Genomic DNA, 21,539 nt, shown 5'->3' with positions numbered 1-21,539 from the left:
GTCAATCAATATCTTTCTAGAAGGAAACCAGTAATCAAAACATTTGCTTACCTTCATGAGCTAACTAATTAATCTTATTTGTCAATAATCAGACTCCACCCAGTTTAATTTTCCCCACACTATACATCAGGCAATGATTAATACTGAACTGACTTCCGTGAGCGCAAGGTAAAATGGAAATACTAATATGGAAATGGGTGTTAATATCTGACATTCCTAAATGCATCTGAGCGCTGAAGAGATGGCTATGCTCTCCAATTTGTGCTTTTCACCCTCCACACAGGAAAATTATTCTTTGATTCAGTGTTAAAGCTGCTGCCTCCCTGGCCTAATATCATGGTGACATGATATTCGGACTAATGATGAGTTTGCTGAGAAAGAGGTACCCTGTTGAGTACTTCATTGTCCTTACCTAAAGTCATTCTTTACCCCACTTTAGTGATGCCCACCTTCCTCCACTCATAAAACAAAGGTGAGAATACAAATTGTAGTATTCAGAGGCCTGTCTACAACATTAATTAACACGAGAAAACAAGTAGACCGATTACAAGATGGTGGGGGAGATAGGTGCCATAAAATGAGATTGTAGGCCATCGAAGGCCCTTGGTTGTAGTCATAAATCTGAAACTCTGTATGTAGGTCAATTTAAAAATCATCCTCTGCAATATCATGTTAAAACCACAATATTTCTGAAAGAGTAAGAGGCAATGGGCTCCAAACAGGCAGGTTACAAACCGTCATGCTTTGTAACAGGATTTATATGAAGGAGAAATAAAGTTATCAATTAGTCAAAAGCTTTTGGAAAGATGATTTAGTTAAGGTAGGATTTTGCTAGTAAACATTTTAAATTTACAAGACTAGAAAAATGTGTCTTCCTACAAATGTGTATGTGTGAACATGTGCTGGGTTGGGGAGAGGAAGCTGCCCTGGATAGGACAGTCCCATTATGGACATCCACAACTCTGTGCCCGTAATAAGAGAGTGTTCTACATGCTACGGAAAAAAAAAAAAAACCACACAGTAGGACTCCAGAACATTAGAAAGTAGGCTTGAAAGGCCACCTAGTTGGAGAGTGTGATGCTAAGTGAAATAAGTCATACAGAGAAGGACAGATTCCGTACGTTTTCACTCCTATGTGGATCCTGAGAAACTTAACAGAAGACCATGGGGGAGGAGAAGGAAAAAAAAATGGTTAGAGAGGGAGGGAGGCAAACCATAAGAGACTCTTAAAAACTGAGAACAAACTGAGGGTTGATGGGGGGTGGGAGGGAGGGGAGGGTGGGTGATGGGTATTGAGGAGGGCACCTGTTGGGATGAGCACTGGGTGTTGTCTGGAAACCAATTTGACAATAAATTTCATATAAAAAAAAAAACAAAAAAACAGAAAAAAAAAAAGAAAGAAAAAGAAAAGCCACCTAGTATAGACTGCTTCTTCTGTGTACTTTCAAAAGTGGCCTCGATTTTTATGATACCCTCTGTTAATGGCACAATTTCAAGGGTATCTGTTAAAGCTAGTATGATTTCATAAGGAAGATCAAATTATATAAGTGACGCGAACAACTATGAAGGGAGAAGAAAACATTTTAGTAAATGTGAGTGCAGACAACGTGGATGGACTACATAAAAAGTAGTAGGGTTGGAGAAATACAGTTTAAATTCTGGAAAAAAAAATGTTGATTTTTGCCGCTGGAGAGCAGCAAATACAAAACCATGGGGCTGACCTAAGCCTTTGCCACGAGTGTAGGATACATAGAACCAAGTCGGAGCATTAAAAAAAAATTAAAAAAGAACCAAGTCGGAGCATTAAAAAAAAAATTAAAAAAGAAAAAAAGCGGGGAGGCACCTGGCTGGCTCAGTCGGTTGAGTGTCTGACTTTGGCTCAGGTCGTGATCTCATGGTTCGTGAGTTTGAGCCCTGCGTCGGGCTGTATGCGGCAGCTCAGAGCCTGGAGCCTGCTTCGGATTCTGTGCCTCCCTCTCACTCTGCCCCTCCAATGCAAGCAGACACCTCTGCAGTCTCACCTTCTCTTTCAGATAGATCTAACTAGGTTGGTAAAATGACTCGGCGACATTGGTAGACAATGATTTTATTACCCAAAGAAACAAAAAGAAGCCTATGGCTAAGTAATTTAATTGACCTTTACAGTATTTCTATGTCATGGGAACATATGCTGACAGGCAATTATGGGGCACTCTGACACCATGTGGGATTTTTTTTTTCAATGAACCAGAAAAAGATATCATTATTAATTTTATTTTTTCAGTTCTGAAATGTAACTAACCAGACGCCTCTTCATTGCCCTTCTTTTTCCATTTTTTTCTTTTTTCCCCCTCTCTTGTTTTATAATCCTCTACCTGCATGAACTCCCCAACTCCCCTCAGAGTGAAAAAAATGAGCCACTTCTATAAGCAGGGCAAAATACTCATTAGTTTAAGTTTGAAAATGTCAGAGAAACGTTAAGTGAAATCCACCATACTCCTCTTATACAACACATTTGACCTCTAGATACGTTAAGAGCTTCATCCTCCAATGCTTTTAATTCTAATCCTTGCAGAGACAAAATTCATTGCTTGAATTACAAGAGTGAGTCTCATTAAGGCTAAAAAGCAGTGACCCAGATAGCATAATGGATTAATATGGTGACCTTGCAACTTTAGAGCTTTACTTTCAAATCTGACTGTGCAGTCAAACCATTGCAATAGTCAATTAATCAATTGGTTAATACCAGCCTGTAGTGTTCTGAGTCTGGAAGTTAGTAGATCATTTGAGCCAAAACTAGCCTATATAGAATTAAACTAAGAATCGTAGTACACTTAACTCGCGAAACCTTTCTTAAGGGATCAGAATAAAAGAAATAGTGTTTCACGAATGGCTGCAATGCTGTAAATCACTAATAACTATATAATTTTGGGACTCTAAGAAGCATCATTTTTGAAGCTTACGTCATAAATATCAACTAATGATATACGTTTGCATGTCTTTAAGAAAGTAAATATAATTAATCAGGTCTTGAGTAATGAAATGGGATGTTGACTGAACTCTCAAGTTCTATTCTTTGGTAACAGTGGCTTTAAGGTGATGTATATGTTAGGGTTATTCTACGCTAGAGAGGGATTGGGGGTTGAGGTGGAAATATGCATAGTTCAGCAAGACATTCTACAGAGTTTTCGAAGTCTAAAGAATTAAAAAAAAATTTTTTTTTTCTGGAAATATGTTTGTGAAAAATGATTCCCATCTTTGTTTTTGGTAGATGCAAGATATACGGAATCCAGAAGGAACTCAATATAGCTCCCACCCTCAGATGGCAGCCGTGAGACCAAGGGGTCAGCCTGCAGACATCAGGCAGCAGCCAGGAATGATGCAGCATGGCCAGCTGACCACCATCAACCAGTCACAGCTAAGTGCTCAGCTTGGCCTGAATATGGGAGGAAGCAGTGTCCCCCACAGCTCCCCATCTCCACCCGGAAGCAAGTCTGCAACTCCTTCCCCGTCTAGTTCAGTGCATGAAGATGAAGGTGATGATACCTCTAAGGTATGACCAGGCCATTTTTAGGACCTATAGGAAATGCTTGTTGCCTAAAAGGAGTATTCTTTAATACCTTCCTTGACCAGTGATGCATGCAAGTTTGTATCATCCAAATGAGAAATGTTGGTGGGGGGCATACTTTTTTAAGAAGCATGGAGTTACAAACTGAACAGATTAAATCACTTGCTTTTCCAATTACAGTTTTCAGTCCCCAGTAAATCCTTTAAATACAGATGTATGAAGCATTAAAGTAGATTTCACCCACAAAATATAAGGTCTGCATCGTGAGTAGGGAGAATAAGTCTTGTAGAACTCAACATCCAGGGGCGCCCGGGTGGCTCAGTCGGTTAAGCGGCCGACTTCAGCTTAGGTCATGATCTCATGGTCCGTGAGTTCGAGCCCTGCGTCAGGCTCTGTGGTGACAGCTCAGAGCCTGGAGCCTGTTTCAGATTCTGTGTCTCCCTCTCTCTGACCCTCCCCCGTTCATGCTCTGTCTCTCTACGCCTCAAAAATAAACGTTAAAAAAAAAGTTTAAAAAAATAAAAAATAAAGAACTCAACATCCAAAATGAAGCTTAATTCACCATTCAAAAGCATCTATTTTAATTTAACAATCTTATTTTAAAAAGGCAACATCTCAGGGATACAGTGATGGCTGTGTGTGTGTGTGTGTGTGTGTGTGTGTGTGTGTGTGTGCACGCATGTGCATGCGCACATGCATGATGGTTAGATCAAACCTTTGAGATTATTCGTCCCAACCATTTCATACTGAGAATGAGGAAGGTAAGGACCAGGGATATTCTATGACTCCCTTCCATTAGCGGAAGCCTGGGTGTTTCCTGGCTTACTTTCTGTTAACCCCATGCCAGTATGGTTGTCTATCTCTCCCTCTGTGTCACATTAAGTTATCTGTACAGGAAGCTAAGCCTTAAGTGTCCTTAGATTGGAAAATTACCTGCAGAAGGTTTTAGATCTTTAAAATATCCCAGACAGCTTTTTTAAATGTCTGCACCAAACCCAAGTGCATTCTCACTCAAAAAACACCAAAATAATCTTTTCATTACCTTGGTTATCAGTCAAGCATCTTCCAGATTTGTCCCATTTCTGGGAAGGACCCTTGTGCCCATTTACCATGCAAAATACTCACAGCTACAGGACTATTTCATATTCCTCCTTTTTCCTTTAATCTTACTAATGACTCGTCACTTGTGTCAGCCCTTTGTTTTCTCTTGACTTTTACAATAGTTTTATTTTAGGGGAAATTAATCTGTCAACATGCTACCAAAAACAACCTGGTGGGGATCTGACCTATATAGATAACTTTCCAATAGCTATACAATTTTTTTAAGTTTATTTAATTATTTTGAGAGAGAGACAGTGCAAGTAGGAGAGGGGCAGAGAGAGAGAGAGAGAGAGAGAGAGAGAGAGAGAGGATCCCAAGCAGCCTCCACACTGCCAGTGCAGAGCCCAAGGTGGAGCTCAAATTCCCAAAGCCATGAGAGCATGACCTGAGCCCAAACTGAGATGGGCACTTAAACTACTAAGCCACCCCGATGCCCCTGCTACATTAGTTTTTTAAAGATACAGGGGCGCCTGGGTGGCGCAGTCGGTTAAGCGTCCGACTTCAGCTAGGTCACGATCTCCCGGTCCGTGAGTTCGAGCCCCGCGTCAGGTTCTGGGCTGATGGCTCGGAGCCTGGAGCCTGTTTCCGATTCTGTGTCTCCCTCTCTCTCTGCCCCTCCCCCGTTCATGCTCTGTCTCTCTCTGTCCCAAAAATAAATAAACGTTGAAAAAAAAATTAAAAAAAAAAAAGATACAGATAAATAGTGACTTAGATTTCTTTAGCCTAATGACCAAGACAAGGCTGCTGCATCGACTATAATTTATTATTCTCAGTATTCTTTTTTCTATTAATTTTTTTTAACATTTATTTATTTTTGAGAGACAGAGAGAGACAGAGCATGAGCAGGGGAGGGGCAGAGAGAGAGGGAGACACAGAATCCGAAGCAGGTTCCAGGCTCCAAGCTATCAGCACAGAGCCCGATGTGGGGCTCGAACTCGCAAACCACGAGATCGTGACCGGAGCCGAAGCCGGACGCCCCACCGACTGAGCCACCCGGGCACCCCTTATTCTCAGTATCCTTGATGCTCTGGCATGTGGGCCTTGATCCTGGAAAAACTACATCTCCTGGGGCTCGCTAATTCCAAGAAATAGGACATGACTCCCCTGTGAGCACACTTTTGATAAACAACCAATCCGAACACACACCCCTAGTCGTTCACTTTGTCAAACTCACAGCAAGTCGATATATCTCCACCGGACCAAGGACCAGACAGCTAGGAACCACCTCTGTAGCCCATAGCTCACTGATGTTGTTCAAACTGTCCAATCCTTATTCAGCGTACCTACCCCGCCTCACCCATCCCTTCCCACAAAAACCCCAAACAAGGCTCTGGGCCACGGTCTGCCCTCTCTCCGTGTCTGCCTCGTGAGCGCCCCTTTAACCGTGTGCTGTGCCTTCTGTTTCTAGGTATCTGGGAATACAGGCTTCTTCCTTCATGACAGTCCTTTCCATGTCTGCTGTCTTACTACCCCTGATTAGAACGAATCCTGGGGACGCTTTAGGACAGCTGCGTAGCCAAACATCATTGCTCATGCTGGTCCTGTCCACCTGCACAGCTTATTCCTATTGTCCGTGAGCCCGTAAGGTACAAAGGCCGGAGATTAATTGATATGACATAAATAATTTATGGGGCTAGTGACAGCCCGCCCTTTAGCTGGTCCTTGAGAGGACAAAATAATATTCTTAAGAAAACCTGTGTTATTCTAGCAGTATCTAACAGTTGATAGGTACCTGGCCTAAAGGTGAGCACCAAGAATTTGTTTGTGGCCAGTGATTTTGATATTGGATGACGCATGAATAATTCAAGTGAATGCCCTACACATAAATGCTATGTACTATATTACGAGGGGGGGAAAAAAATCAATGTTCTTCCTATAGTAAAGATCAATTTGTGCATCTAGATTATATCTTTATCAGTATCCATTGCTGACGTTTCAGGAAATTAGTGCAAAATTAGCATCTTCTGACAGTAAGTGGTAGGCAGGATTATTCTGACTTACAATATCGTTTTCCACACTCTTCAGCATATATGAGTAGAAGACTGAGTAGAAGCCAGAAATTCATAGAGTTAACATTCACGGATTCTGCCATTCCTATTGGCCCATAAGGTCCGTGTCTTGTAATGTTGCTGAGGCATGAGTTTGTACGTTTCACACCCGGCTGGTGTGAAAATTTACCAGTGCACATCCTATCCTGTCATTCAACGTCCACATCTCAAAATAACTTACAGCTCATCATGAAGTATAAGTATTGCACAGTAGAATTGGTACTCGGTTAGTGGTATATTTTTGAACTAGCCATGGGTGAAAGCTTGGGGATGGATTTCTTTTCTTAAGAAGCCATTTCTTAAAACGGCTCTCGGTCTATACACATATTGTCAAGTTCATATTTACTTTATTTTTTAAAGTGTATTTGTTTCTTTTGAGAAAGAAAGAACATGTGTACAAGGGGAGGATGGGCAGAGTGAGGGAGAGAGAGAACCCCAGGCAGTCTCCTCACTGTCAGCGCAGAGCCCGACGCGGGGCTCGGACTCACGAACCGTGAGCTCACGACCTGAGCCGAAGTCGGACGCTTAACCAACTGAGCCACCGAGGCGCCCCAAGTTCATATTTGGTTTAAGTGTATTTTCCATCTTAAGAAAACCTACCTTCCAATTCCAGCTCCGCACACTGTTCTTCACCTTCTCTCCAGTTCAAAACCTTCCTCCCCGTTCATTCAACTTGTATTTATTAAATGCCTGAAACCCCTCTGATGAAAATGTGCAAGCACTCTTCATCAAAAGATTAAACTGGCATTTTTTTTTCCTTTATCCACGAGCAGGATTTATATGGAAGGTACCGCAACAGCTCCCGTTAAATGTGAAAGAGCATTAAGTCAAAAAGATCACTTAAATCATTTCTAACAAGAGAACTAAAAAAGAATACTTCGTCTCATACCAGGAAAAAACAAAAAGCTTTTAAAGCTTCCCTCTTCGCACTTTGAGCTCTCGTAAGCAATTAGGTATTAAATCCAGCTTATCTAATTGAACAATGAAATGAAATGAGTTTGTTGTGACAGAGAGAAATATTGCAAATACATCAGTAAAATAAATTATCACCTTATAAACACTATCCATGGTCCCGACTGCTCGGGGGCTGTGTTGACAGCCTGAGGTCATAAACTACACGTACAGTAAAACATCAAAGAAACATAAACTTGGGGAGCTTGTGGTTCTAAGCCTGTAATCCAGCACTTGTAATACAACAGACACTGGGAGACACTTAAAGTATCTGCATTAGAAGTATATTTTTAGCACACTTTTCCCTTTCGGGAAATTACGGGCTAAGAACCACAGTTTATCTTTCTCTATCCTTGTACTTTTGACTTTTCTACTTCAAATATCATCAAGTTTTACATGGGTCCCTTGTAAATGGCATATAGTTAGATATTCTTTACCTTTTTTAAGTTTACTTATTTATTTTGAGAGAGAGAGCTCGAGCAGGGGACGGGCAGAGAGCGAGGGAGAGAGAGTCCCAGGGAGTCTCTGTACTGTCACTGCGGAGCCCAAGGCACCCGGGGCACGATCCTACAAACCGTGAGATCATGACCTGAGCTGAGATCAAAAGTCAGAGGCTCGACTGACCGAGCCACCCAGGTGCCCCTACTTTTAAATAAAACTGGCTTTATTTATATCGATATAAACTGATATAAACCCTAAAATATTTGGGTTTATTTCTCCATTTAAGTATGTTGCTTCCTATTTCTCCCACATATTCCATGTTCCTTTTTCTCTTTTTTACCTTCTTTAGGATTGTTCTTATTTCACTCATTCCATAATTTTACATTGTAATATGGGAAATTTTGTACTTTCTCTCCATTTAGTAGCTGCCTCTGACACACCAATGCATAAAATTCTAACATCGATTAATATATTTACTCTTATATTAACTCCAAACACCCCCCCTTCAGATTTATAGCAGAGCAGTTATTGCTGTTGTTTCAATCATAATTTAATTGAATTATGTCATTCAATAAACTCCATGAAGCATTATTTTTAGCACTTTCACAGTCTTTTTTCCTTTAGCTATTTCTACATATTTAGTGTTTTCTTGCACCTGATACCGTTTTCCCTATGCCTTTAAAATTTGCTTTCTCGAGGGGCGTCTCTGTGGCTCAGTCAGTTAGGCACCCGACTTAGGCTCAGGTCATGATCTCACCGTTTGGGAGTTCGAGCTCCACGTCGGGCTCTGTGCTGACAACTCAGAGCCCGGAGCCTGCTTCGGATTCTGTGTCCCCCTCTCTCTCTGTCCCTCCCCTACTTGCTCACGTCCTCTCTCGCTCTCTCTCTCAAAAATAAACATTAAAAAAATTTTTTTAATTTGCTTTCACAAGGAATATGGGAGCCCTGATTGCCTTAAAAATACTTTCCCTGTGTCTGGAATTTTAGGTTGCTAGTGACTCTCTTCAATCATATTGAAGATATTCTATTTCTCCATTGCATCCTGAGTTTTATGATTGCTTTCGAGAATTCTACTGCTCCACTGTCTTTTCTTTGAAAGCAATCTGCCTTGATTCTCTGACTGGTTTTAAGATCTTCTCTTGCCTTTGGCATCTGGCAGCTTCACTGTGATGTGTGTGGGCCTTTAAACTTACCGTGAATTTAATATTTCTGTTTAAATCAGTCCCGGGGAATTTTCAGCCATTATTGTTTTTCAGATATTTGCCTCTGTCCCATCTGGCTCCTTTCTCATTCTTGAATGCTAATACATTATGCGCTAGACTTTCTTTCATCTTTTCCACTTTCTTGCCCCTTTGTCTTATATTCTGACTAATTTATTCATGTCATTTTCCCACTTCATAATTCTCTTTTCAGCTAGATGTGATCTGAAATTAAAGACGACCTATTAAGGGTTTCATTTCAATTATTTTGTATTTCTGGTTTTATGTGGTTCTTTCTCAAATCTGGTTGGGCTGTTTTTTTAGCTGATTGCTCTTTATCCGTATATGTCACCCTTTTGTTCCTTTGACAGTTCGCTAATTCCAGCACCTTCTTTCTTTGGAGGTCAGTTTCTATCATCCATAGCTGCTGCTGGCTCTTGCTTTTGATGCCGTGTTTTGCTTTTGCTTTTTGGCTTCTAGAATAAAAGCTGATGTGCATTAGAACTTGATGAGGATTCCATCGGACCTTATGCACAGGAGGGTTCTTCTGGGAATGACTGGAACCACTCCTGGCTTGAAGTCTTTCCAGGTCACCCAAGTAGAACGCATTCAGGGTATCAGTCCTTAACAAATGCTGGTTTCTCTCCATGAATTATCACAAAAGATACTTTCCACTCTTCATTCAGTATGGTCCTTGCAGGTTCTGAGAGGGCGCACGTAGGGGAAGTTGTTTTATCACACCCTGGCACTGAGAGTCTAGTTATTTTCTGTCCTGACTTTGATAGGAACCCTCTTGTTAAGCACCTCACTTTCAGTCAGCCATGGGCTTTGTCTGCTATCTGTTGAACCTTTGACTCAATTTTACCAGGCTCAGCAACGATCTTGAAGACAAAAGCTGGCTTCCGTACTCGGCTCACTCCTTTGGGTCCCTGCTTTCACTTACTTTTTGCTTTTTTAAGAGTTTCTTACTAATCTGCTAGTTCATCAGTGCGTGTACTTTGCCATGCTGGGCAGAGAGAGGTTTTTTCCTCAGAACAAATAGGCTAAGTCACTACAGCAACAATTAAATAAGCCTTTAGAAAAGTGCTTTTTATTTACCACCTTTCTGACGGCAAGAAGATTCCTGTACAAAGTAAAAATGATAAGCAGACAGGTTTCTATAAACACTGAGTGAAATCAAGCAATGTTAGAACCAAATGTCAAGTCACATTATCAAGCAATAGGACAGCAAATTGGGACTCCGAAGTCTCGTATTTTCCTCATTGAACTGTCTTTAGTATGCAGCTGTTCAACACTTCAGCTGGTATAATATAATATGTATGATACTTTTAAAGAATTCCTTCGATCCCAGCCATTGAAAAAAATATTCACTCCTTATTTACCAAAAATAAAGTATCCCGTTGGTGAAGGCTGAGCCTAACAGAGTAGTTCTGGGGAAAAATAACAAAATCCAGTCAAATAGCCAGTTAGCACTCAATTCTAAATAGTTGTTCCTAAAATCCATTTGAGTAATTAAATCATACTAGGACGAAGTATTCTCAAGGTGTATATGTTCCTAGACGATTCACGCCCTAGATCGTTGGGCACACTTTATGCATTCATGGAGTAAAAATAAAGTGAGACTGAACACAGGCACCTTGCGCATTCTACACACAGCAGGAGAAACCCTCTTTCCAAAAGAATAAGAAGTGAAAAGTATTGCCCCAGAGAGGCACATTTGGAACAGACCATGTGAGTTCCACAGAACTGACAAATATAAATATAATAGGTATATATAATTGCAATCAACTCTCCTCCTCACTTTCACGTAGTTTTTCTGGACAGTGGCCCAAATTGCGTATCCTTACATAAGGCCACTGAGTACCCTTGCTGAACTCATCATCCTCAAGCAATACTCAGCTATGTTTGGCAGGATCAGGGATCCTTAAAAATGAATTTGCTTTATAAACGATGATGCACATTCACACTGGTGAATCATTTCAGGAGTGTAGCATTTCACAAACCTTTTTTTTTATAATTGATGTTTTGAGTCACTGAATGTACTGTTATTATTAATGATAATAATAAACCTGATTGCAAAATGAAAGAAGTATTATTGCAGCCTTGCTGATTTCAGAGTAACCAGATGACTTACTTTCCATGCTTATTTGAATTTATTCTCATAAGGGGATTTTGGACGGCATAGTTTAGAGAGAAAAGAGAGAATGAATTTAAGTAGCAAAATTTTTCACTTACAGCAACAGCACCATCACAAAAAGTGCTGTGATATGTCCTGTTTCTATGGCGAAGATTTTATAATATTTACTTTATATGATAAGAGTTATAAGTAGAGTTCCATGTTGTTTGTTCAGCCTATTATGCAGATGGTGCTTGATTAAAATCTATTTTAAACTCCAGCGATTACTGCAAGATAGTGTGCATTAAACAGCTCTCCCAGCTCCATTAAAGGCTTTGGGACCGCGGCAGTTTATTTTAAATATGCTTATAGACGTTTCTAGCTTCTCCAGGGACATTTCAATATCAGTGATTCTCTTTCCTTGAGAGTCTTAACTCGCGTACTCTGTATTCTTAAGAAGTATTATCTAAGCAACACCGTTAACACACGCTTTTTTGAAGTGAAAAATTATTGTTTTCTTGTGATAAATAAGTTAAATACATCACTATAATTAAGCAATAAGACATGACAGGAGTGGGTTACCAGGAGCCTAAGGACACCTCCAGGGATTGTAGAAATAAATCTATGTCTACGAGTAAGTTACAGGAAGCCCATGCGTCTGCGTGAAGCTTATGTGAGAGTAATATTTATTTATGCATTTGTGTATGTATTTATTTATTCATTAGTGCCTTAATCGGATGTCAAGTAAATCTGTCGGTGATCAGGATTACAGTTAGGGCCATTACAACCCAGCCATGTTTTGGTTTTCATACAACTTTTACATTTGTCTCGAATGCCCTTTGTCTTGGAACTCTGAGCCTCTGCCTGGTGCTGTAAGATACAGCAGTGGACGTGTGTGGTGATCCACAGCATGTAGGACCCCATACCAAGGCTGGGAGAAATTAACAAGGCTGGACACAGAAATGGCACCTGGTCCTTGCTTCGAATGTGCTTGTCATCACGGGGAGTTTATACTTTTGCATTATACGGTTTCTTCTCTATACGGCTTATGATGTTGGGATTAAATTTAACGCTCTCATTTTAGAGCTCTAGTAACTTTAGAAATGTTGCGCTCTAAAACAGTGCCCGGTACACAATGTTGTACTGTCCATTGCAGTCGCCACTAGTCATGAATGACAGCACCTTCAAATGTAACTAATTAAAATCAAATAAATAGAAAATACACTTCATCAGTTGTATGGCTCTAGAGCCATATGTGGCTAGCGGCCACCCTTTCCGACAGCCCAGAGAATATTTCCATCTTTCCAGAACATTCTATGAGACAGTGCTGCTCTCGACTTTAGAAGTCAGGGTCTCTTAGAAAATTAGGATGTAAAATTATAAGCTTTCATCCGTCTAAGTAGGAATTCAGGATCTAGACAATACTCAAAATTAAGGTTCAGGGACCTATTACAAATCCATTTAGCTGATTTTTCCACCGTAATGATATTCATCATCGTGTTCATCCCAAGTAGTTGGTGGTCAAAAAAGCCAGGTGTCTTTCAAAATGCAATCTGTTACTGGCACGTAAGTGGATCCAAATTATAACAACGATTTTTTTCCTCAAGGAGGCTTTGCATATGAGCAATGATCATGTGCTTTTCAAATACATGATGAAGCTACCTCCAGAAAGTAGGCCTTACAAATCCCCGGTTCCTTACACAGAATCTAAAACAATAGCTCATTTCTGTATCCTCAGGAACGCAAGAAAAATGAAAAATAAATAATCAGGAGGGTCATGTGGCAGACACCCTTAAACTCACATAGCACTGCCCAAGTAGTTGGATGCATTAGATATCAAACCACAATGAGGACTTTTCATTCCATTATGCTGCACCCTAAAAACAAAGATGTTGTGCTTACCCAATAAGTCTTTATACAAGGAACACTGATTCCCTTCAAATATTTTTATTTTTATTTTTTTTAATATTTTTATTTTTTAAAAATAGAGAGCTTTTGGGGAGCCTGGGTGGTTCAGTCCGTTAGGTGTTCGACTTCAGCTCAGGTCACAATCTCATGGTCCGTGAGTTCGAGCCCCGCCTTGGGCTCTGTGCTCACAGCCCAGAGCCTGGAGCCTGCTTCAGATTCTGTGTCTCCCTCTCTCTCTGCCCCTCACTGCCTTGTACTCTGCTCCTCTCTCTCTCTCTCTCTCTCTGTCTCTCTCTCTCTCTCTCTCTCTCTCAAAAATAAATATTTTAAAAATTTTTTTAAAAATAGAGACCTTTCATAAATAGTGTTTGTTTTTGCTTTTTCCTCTTCTATCAGCCTACGATGGAAGTCAGGGCATAGCTGAAATCCCAGTTCAGTTCCATACGGGCGATTCTGTAAGTGGTCAGAATATTATGATCCAAGAATATAGTTTTAGTGATCTACTTTAATTACTGAGGGAAAGACAAGTGAATCCTGAGACGTAAATATTTTGTGTGTAGCCTTTAGCTTGGCTGTCTCGGGTGCCAGTTTTCCTTAATGGCAGAGGTGGCTGGCCTAGGTGGCTCAGTTGGTTAAGCAGCCAACTCTTAATTCTAGCTCAGGTCATGATCTCGCAGTTTGTGAGATCGAGCCCCGCGTCAGGCTCCATCCTGTCAGCACGGGATTCTCTCTCTCCCTCTCTCTTGGCCCCTTCCCCGCTACTCTCTGTGTCTCTCTCAAAATAAATAAATAAACTTAAATAAATATCAATCAGTAATCAGTCAGTCAATCAGGCTTGCACCCGACTGTCCAAATAACAATTTAAAAAGGAAAGGTTGCATAAAGTTCAGCGGTTCGAAGACAATTTTGGACAGTGGAGGAGGGAAATTATTTAAATAATTTGGGAAAATCTTTTAATAAGTATGTTTACATTGCGTCATAGGATATTGACTTCTGTGATTGACATTTGAGTATTTTCCAAAAAGATTGATAACCTCTGCAATCATAGAAATTTTAATACGTCACTAATTTTTTAACTGAAATTTCAAATGAAATTTTTTTTATTTTCCTACACTTTGTTCCCTGTTTCTAAATATTTTCAATCCTTGAAGCAGCATGACCTCCAATATCATGATCCCTCCATTTTTTTAATATTCTTCATTGTGGACTTTGGTTAACTCCTTTCTATTTTTCTGTTTAATAAATATTTTATAATTACAAATATAAGAATGGTCATGTTTATAAAATATTATGAAAAATACAAAGAAGAAAATCATGAAGATTCAGTCTATAACCCAGAGGAATGACTATTAATGTATCAAATATTTTCTAAAAGTCTATTTGTTTTCTGTCTTACTACATATGTGCTTATTGTCCTAAAGCTCCCAAGTGAATTAGCATGGTTTAATTTCCTATAACAGAAACCACTTCTGCTTTGATTTATTCCTCCTCTAAGTTATGTTATTATTTTATGTTATAATTTTTATTACTATTCTAACAAATGTTAAGCACTTACTATGTGTTAGGAACCATGATAAGTGCTAGTGAACAAAATCACATGTGGACCTGCCCTAATGGTGCTTACAGTCTGGGGCGGGAGAAGATCTAACATTTAAATTATTATATAATTTCGTATGATGTGTGTTCTCAAAGAAATGCACAGAATTACACAAGTGAATAACACGAACTTGACTGAGTTTGAGATACTTTAAGACTTGGACGTAGAGAAGCTCCTGGGTGGCTCAGTCAGTTGAGCACCCGACTTCAGCTCAGGTCACGATCTCACGGTTTGTGGGTTCGAGCCCCGCGTCGGGCTCTGTGCTGACAGCTCGGAGCCTGGAGCCTGCTTCGGATTCTGTGTCTCTGTCTCTCTCTGCCCCTCCCCCATTCACGCTCTCTTTCTCCTCAAAAATAAATATAAACACTAAAATAACAAAAATAGAATTAAAAAATAAAAATACATAAAAAGTAAAAAAGGCTTGCAAATAGAAATGTCAACTAGCAGTCATGTCAGTGTGTTCAAAATTCAGGGGAAACATGAGTTTGACAGTTGTCCACCAACAAAAGGTAATGGAAACTGTGTGCTTAGGAGATTACCTAAGTACAAACTCATGAGAGAAGACAGTTTACAGCAAAAGACATCAGGAAGGCATAGTGGCCCTCGGTGACCTGAACTGAGAGCAAAGTGATGGGGAAGGCACACTGAAATGAGTTGCAGAGGCTGTGTATGCCCAGCCCGGACAACCACGTGGAGGAGTTTAGTTGTGAAGAGAGGAAAGAAAGATACGGCCATGTGTATCCCATAGGAGCAAAGAGAAAGGTGACTTTTTGTTTGCTTTGTCTCTCAAGCAATTAAATACCAGTGAGAACGCTACAGTTGAGGGTGTGTCTGAGGCCAGTGTCTCCTACTCATAAGCATTCTGCTTCATTAGTGTAGAGTAAAGCCTGGGCATCGAATATTATTTAGAAGTTTCTGGACAATTCTAATGGACAGCCGTATTGGAGAGCCACTGTTCTAGGTCATGTCTGCCCACCTTTTTAGTCTATAACTAACACCAGTTTGCCCAGGATCAACTCAGCCTTAACATGCTAGACCTCTCGCAGATTTACGTGGGGACCAACAATTTCACACGATCACCTCTCAGATCCATCCTGGGGAAGATATCTTCTAGCGTTAATCTACCTTCGTTCGCCGGGTTCAAAGCCTCCTGTCCCCGCAGGGGTGTTTGATCTCCTTCAGTAGGCAATTTCAAAATGACAAGCTTCTAGTTATCTTTCTCACTAAAAACAAGGCAAAGAATTCATGTAGCTTTTTTTCCTGTCTCCCTCTAGTTCTCGGAGCAGATCTTTTAAACGATGACAGTGTGGCATCACAAATTTCTTTCCGTTCATTCAGTGAATTTTTTTGGGTGCCTGCCATAATTAACATCTTAAAAGTTTTAAGCAAATATAAATATATACCATCTCGGTAACCACAAAATGGCACCGCAGCTGGTTTGCAGTAGAGAAAATGGAGGCCCAGAGAAAGCTATAATTTGCTCAAGATTACACAGGCAAAAACAGCAAAGGAGGGAATAAGTCGAGATCCTCTGGCCTCATATCCACTGGACACCACGCTCGCTCTCTCTCCACTGCTGGCAGTCATTTTACACGAACTCCCCTGCCTAGCGATTTTTCTGGATGAGATACGTATTGCTTGTACATATGTTTGCAGAGAGGAAAGAAGCAACAACAGCAGAAGGGGAAGGTGCAGCGTACCTCATGTGATGATGGCAGCATTATCCGGAGAGAGCGCACATGTGCCTTTATGTTGGGGGGGGGGGGGTGCCTGAGCAGAGGATCCCAACGGAGGCAGCACTATTTGATATTCGTGGAGATTTGTAGGATTTTAGGGCCAGAGAGAAATCCGAGCCACAATCCCCCATTCTATAGAGGTGAAGTCACACCACATATAATTAGCTAATGTCAAAGGTAATATTCAAATGCAGGTGCCTTAAAACGATTCAGGATGTCTTTTCCCACCTGCATCAGAATAACAATTGAGATCACCCAGATATCCATACTGGAGGACAAGGAAGAAAATAGAACCAATTTTTAAACTGAGTGTAGAGCTGTTCTAGAAAGATCTGGAATCTAGAAGGTCTCCAGAGATGCACTGTCCAATATGATAGCCGCTGTCCACATGTAACTATTTAAGTTTCAAGCATTCAAAATGAAATAAAACTTTAAATTTTGCTCCTTGTTTATTCCAGCCACATTTCAAGTGCTCATTAGTTACATATGGCAAGTGGCTACCCTTTCGAATCATGCAGACTATAGAACTTTATCCTTATTACAGAAAGTTCCACTGGACAGCACTGATCTGTCTAGATGATGCCAGTCTCTAAACCATGAGCATTGCTAGCCTTCTATAGACCTAAGTGCAACATCAAACGTCCTCCAACTTTATTATTGGACACGTCACCCACCATGGTTTTAAAATCATAATTAGGAAAAAAAGGCTAAACTGCCCCAAAGAACACAAGTTAGATGGATCATACAATAGGGTCACTACAAGAGGAATCCACTGCCGTCACAGTTACAATGCTGCTTCTCATTCAGCTTCCTCAATGGGAAAAATGAGAAGTTGAAGGGTAAGGGATGATATTTAATAGTATAACAATAGTAGAAAATGAATCAATAATGCTATTTGAAAGGTATGTAAAATAGGCTGAAAGAAGGATAAATATGGCAACTGCAGGAAATATGAAGGTAGTTTTATCCAAAAAACAACAACAGCGACAAACCCAGGTGCCCCTGAGGAATGTCTGTGTTTGCGTGACGAGTATATCCGTGTAAGCCACCAAGGAGATCAATATGATATGTTGCCAAATATTCTTAGTTCCTCCGTAATTCTGATTTGATTTTTTATTTCAGATCAATGGTGGAGAGAAGCGACCTGCGTCTGACATGGGGAAAAAGCCAAAAACCCCAAAAAAGAAGAAGAAGAAGGACCCCAATGAGCCTCAGAAGCCTGTGTCTGCGTATGCATTGTTCTTTCGTGATACTCAGGCTGCCATCAAGGGCCAAAATCCAAATGCTACCTTTGGTGAAGTCTCTAAAATTGTGGCTTCAATGTGGGATGGTTTAGGAGAAGAGCAAAAACAGGTAAGAAAGAATGCAAAGTGGGCTGGTGGGAATCAACGTGGTTTAAGAAAGAGTACGCACTCAAAAAAAAAAACAAAAACAAAAAAAAAAACCAGCTTCGGAGGACTGTGGGTGAAGTTTTCCGATACCAGAATTAAGGGTGAGAATGTGCCCTGTCGGAACCAGACTTCAAAAGACTTTCACATAAGTTTATACTCCTTTACTACTCTTTCGTAAATAGCATGTTAGTTTCCTTTGTTTCGACGTTTATATACTGTAGTTACTGTTGGAAGGACTTTTACATGTCCCAGCCAGGATTACATCATTCCTTAACGTTGCCAATGTGATCATAAAGACTAAAAAAAAAAAAAAATACTGAAAGTATTTTGAAAACTGTGTACACCTCTCTCGAGCACTTATTATGTACCCTTTGGTCATCAAAACCCTCTTTGCTTTTTGCCAAACGAACCTTAGCCATTCCCTAAAGACCACCAGAGCCTGTTATTCAATCCCACATATACTCGTATTTTTAGGCTGTGTTAAATGGGACCAGATGCCTGGTTATATTCTTCTGGTGTGGATTGCCACGATGTGAGGACCATGCTTAGGGAGGGCCATGTGGAGCATCTCAGCCACAGCATAAGTAGCCCAGAAGGTCTTAAGGATGATGGGAATCACAGAGAGAGCTAAGAGCTCAGTACGCAGATGTAGCCCACCTCAACGAAGAAGCAATACTGATCCCATATTTCTAAACCATGGAGTAGATTGCCATGGTCACCATCTAGAATTTCATTGTCAAAAAGAAAAAAAAAAATAGGCAAGCATTATCATTAAATTACAGTCATTGAAACAATTACATGGATGCACCTTCAGCTGTTGCAGAATACAGAAAGGTACTAATAATGGTGTATTAATCTCACATTTGACTCTTGGTAGAGACCTTCACCTTTCCTCATCAGGTCCAGGGAAGTGGGTAAGCAACAGAAAGTCTCAAAGCTATATACATCTAGAAGCACCTGTATCTTGTGAGTATGGATCAACATCTAAATGTATATAGTTTCTTACTCTTCTCAGAAAACTTTCACATGATTTGTCTCATTGGTTCTGCTGAGTGCTCATAGACACTTTTATCTCAATTTTGTAGGTCATGAAATAGAGCCAGATAGTTAAATTCATTCATGTATTCATTTAACAAGTGTTCGCTGAGCATTTACTATGTGCCCTGAGGCACTGTTCTGGACACTGGAGATCTGGCAGAGAACAAAACAGAGTCCCTCGTTCCGCTGAATGGTTCATCTAAGATTACTTGGCTGGTGCATATAGTTACTGTTATCTTGCAAGACTCATCTTCCGGGACAGAAAACACCCCCACTGGAACATTGTGCACTCATTTAAAACATCCATCTCACTATTAAGAGGGTGGTCAATGTATTCTGTGATTCTGCTGAACACCTAATACAGTTGTTTGGGGGTTTTAGAGCTGATTTCTAGCCTATCACAGATAAATTCGCTCCCACCCTCCCAAAGCTGAGGTATGGTTCCCAGCTGATGTTGGACATTCACTGGTGGGATTCTGCAGTGACTTCATTCTTCCACTCAGTAGAGCATTGCTGAATGAGGAACTAACTGCACATGAGACCAGGAATCCCAACCCCATTCCTGCCTGGATTTTGTAACCATAATGCCTCCCAGAGCCATCCCTGATGCCACACAACGGGATGTACCCCTGTCTCCACTCTGATCACCCCTGTGTGTATTCTTAGCTAGGTACCAGGCTCCAATGCTATAAACTCCTTTGCTTGGTGAGATGAAATTTCCCAGAGGAGACATTCAGAAAGTGATTGCAGGAAGTCTCATTCATCAGAGGACACACGTGATTCCCTCCTGAAGACCCAGCCCTCTCTCTACCCAAGACTCAGCAACGAAGCTGGGGGGGGGGGGGGGGGGGGGGGGGTTGTTCCGAGGCACGTATGTGCTTCTCTAGCTTCGGCTTTGCCCACAGTTTTACTCCACGAAACATCTGTGCATCACTCGTCTGACTCCTCTTATCTCTCTCCCTGACCCCAGATACCTTTTCCTAATTGTTTCCCACATTCACTAAAGGAACTCAAGAGCTCGTGTGATTTGAAGACCAGTGGTTTCAAAGGGGTACAAAGACCCTCCCTAGCCCACGATTGGGCCTTCACATTATCACCGTGAAAAGTCAGTGCCTATACCCGTGTTTCCGGTGGAAAAGAATAATGCTCATATGATGAAAATCGGGTCGTTCCTCAAGGCAGCAAATATAATGCTGCAGGTTGTTCCCACTAATTCTATTATAATAAGGCCGTTTATTTTTATTATAGCAAGAGGGGAACATTAAGATAATATTCCACATTCTTTTTGTGTGACCATGTAAAGCATTCACAGGCCCAAAGAATATGAGCTTCTCTATTCTCAACTGTCATGTTAAAAAGGAAAATTACTCCCATTCTCCCATACTGCCTTTCAAATCGGGGCTGAGCCTTTCTAATGTGGATAGACTCACAGCTATGATGTAACATTTGAGGATTTATAATTGTATACGTGTGATGACACGTATACTTTTTCCGCTTTCTCTTTTGCGTTTTCTTTGCCATGTAATAAGTGACTTGTAATGAGTCCACCTTTAGGTTCTCTCTTAGCAGAAATATTCGGGGTTTGGGGGAAGAATTTGTTTTACAAATAAAGGCTGGGGGCGCCTGGGTGGCTCGGTCGGTTAAGCGTCCGACTTCGGCTCAGGCCATGATCTCGCGGTCCGTGAGTTCGAGCCCCGCGTCGGGCTCTGTGCTGACGGCTCGGAGCCTGGAGCCTGTTTCGGATTCTGTGTCTCCTTTTCTCTCTGCTCCTCCCCTGTTCATGCTCTGTCTCTCTCTGTCTCAAAAATAAGTAAGCGTTAAAAAAAAATTTTTTTTAAATAAATAAAAAATAAAGGCTGAAATTACATAGCAGTTGGCCTGTATAACTCATTGGATATTTGAAAGCAATTTCATAATCAGAATCCAGGTGTTAAAAAGCTATGCCAAGATTGTTTTGGAAAATACCTTGTTAAAAATACCCATCTTTTTATCTTATTAAAAAAAAAAGTTAAGGGGTGCCTGGGTGGCTCAGTCGGTAAAGCGTCCGACTTCAGCTCAGGTCATGATCTCGGGGTTCGTGGGTTCGAGCCCCACATCGGGCTCTGTGCTGACAGCTCGGAGCCTGGAGCCTGCTTTGGATTCTGTGTCTCCCTCTCTCTCTCCCCCTCCCCTGGTCTCTCTCTCTCTCTCTCTCTCTCTCCCTCACTCTCACTCTCTCTCTCTCTCTCTCTCTCTCTTGCTCTCAAAAATAAGCATTAAAAAAAATTTTAAGTTGATATTTAAGAAGTTGAGCACCATTACCAAATCAAGGTACTGGGAGCAGCGTGGGTCACTCACATGGCTTGTCCCCAGGCTCCATGCTCCTTTGACCTAACAGGGGTTCAGCATAGTTTTTCCCCTCCTCGTAAAAGCTGATCTTGCTTACTAAAGATAGGAAGGCTGAAGAGTTTGCTACAAAGTATGGTT

General features: G+C 40.9%; 1 protein-coding gene across 2 annotated transcripts in view; it reads left to right on the top strand.

Annotated features, from left to right (window-relative positions):
• Positions 1–21,539, top strand: part of TOX (thymocyte selection associated high mobility group box) — a 308,626-nt gene that overhangs the window by 256,211 nt on the left and 30,876 nt on the right. For both annotated transcript variants that reach the window (XM_043601128.1, XM_043601129.1), the window contains 2 exons: positions 3,251–3,532; positions 17,767–17,997. In XM_043601128.1, coding sequence (XP_043457063.1) covers positions 3,251–3,532; positions 17,767–17,997 — 513 coding nt within the window. The remainder of the gene's footprint in view (positions 1–3,250; positions 3,533–17,766; positions 17,998–21,539) is intronic.

This window comes from Prionailurus bengalensis, chromosome F2 (genome assembly GCF_016509475.1).
Source record: "Prionailurus bengalensis isolate Pbe53 chromosome F2, Fcat_Pben_1.1_paternal_pri, whole genome shotgun sequence".
In the NCBI taxonomy this organism is placed as follows: Eukaryota; Metazoa; Chordata; class Mammalia; order Carnivora; family Felidae; genus Prionailurus; species Prionailurus bengalensis.
The sequence above is the reverse complement of the archived record's forward strand: the minus strand, read 5'-3'. Positions and strand labels throughout refer to the sequence as shown.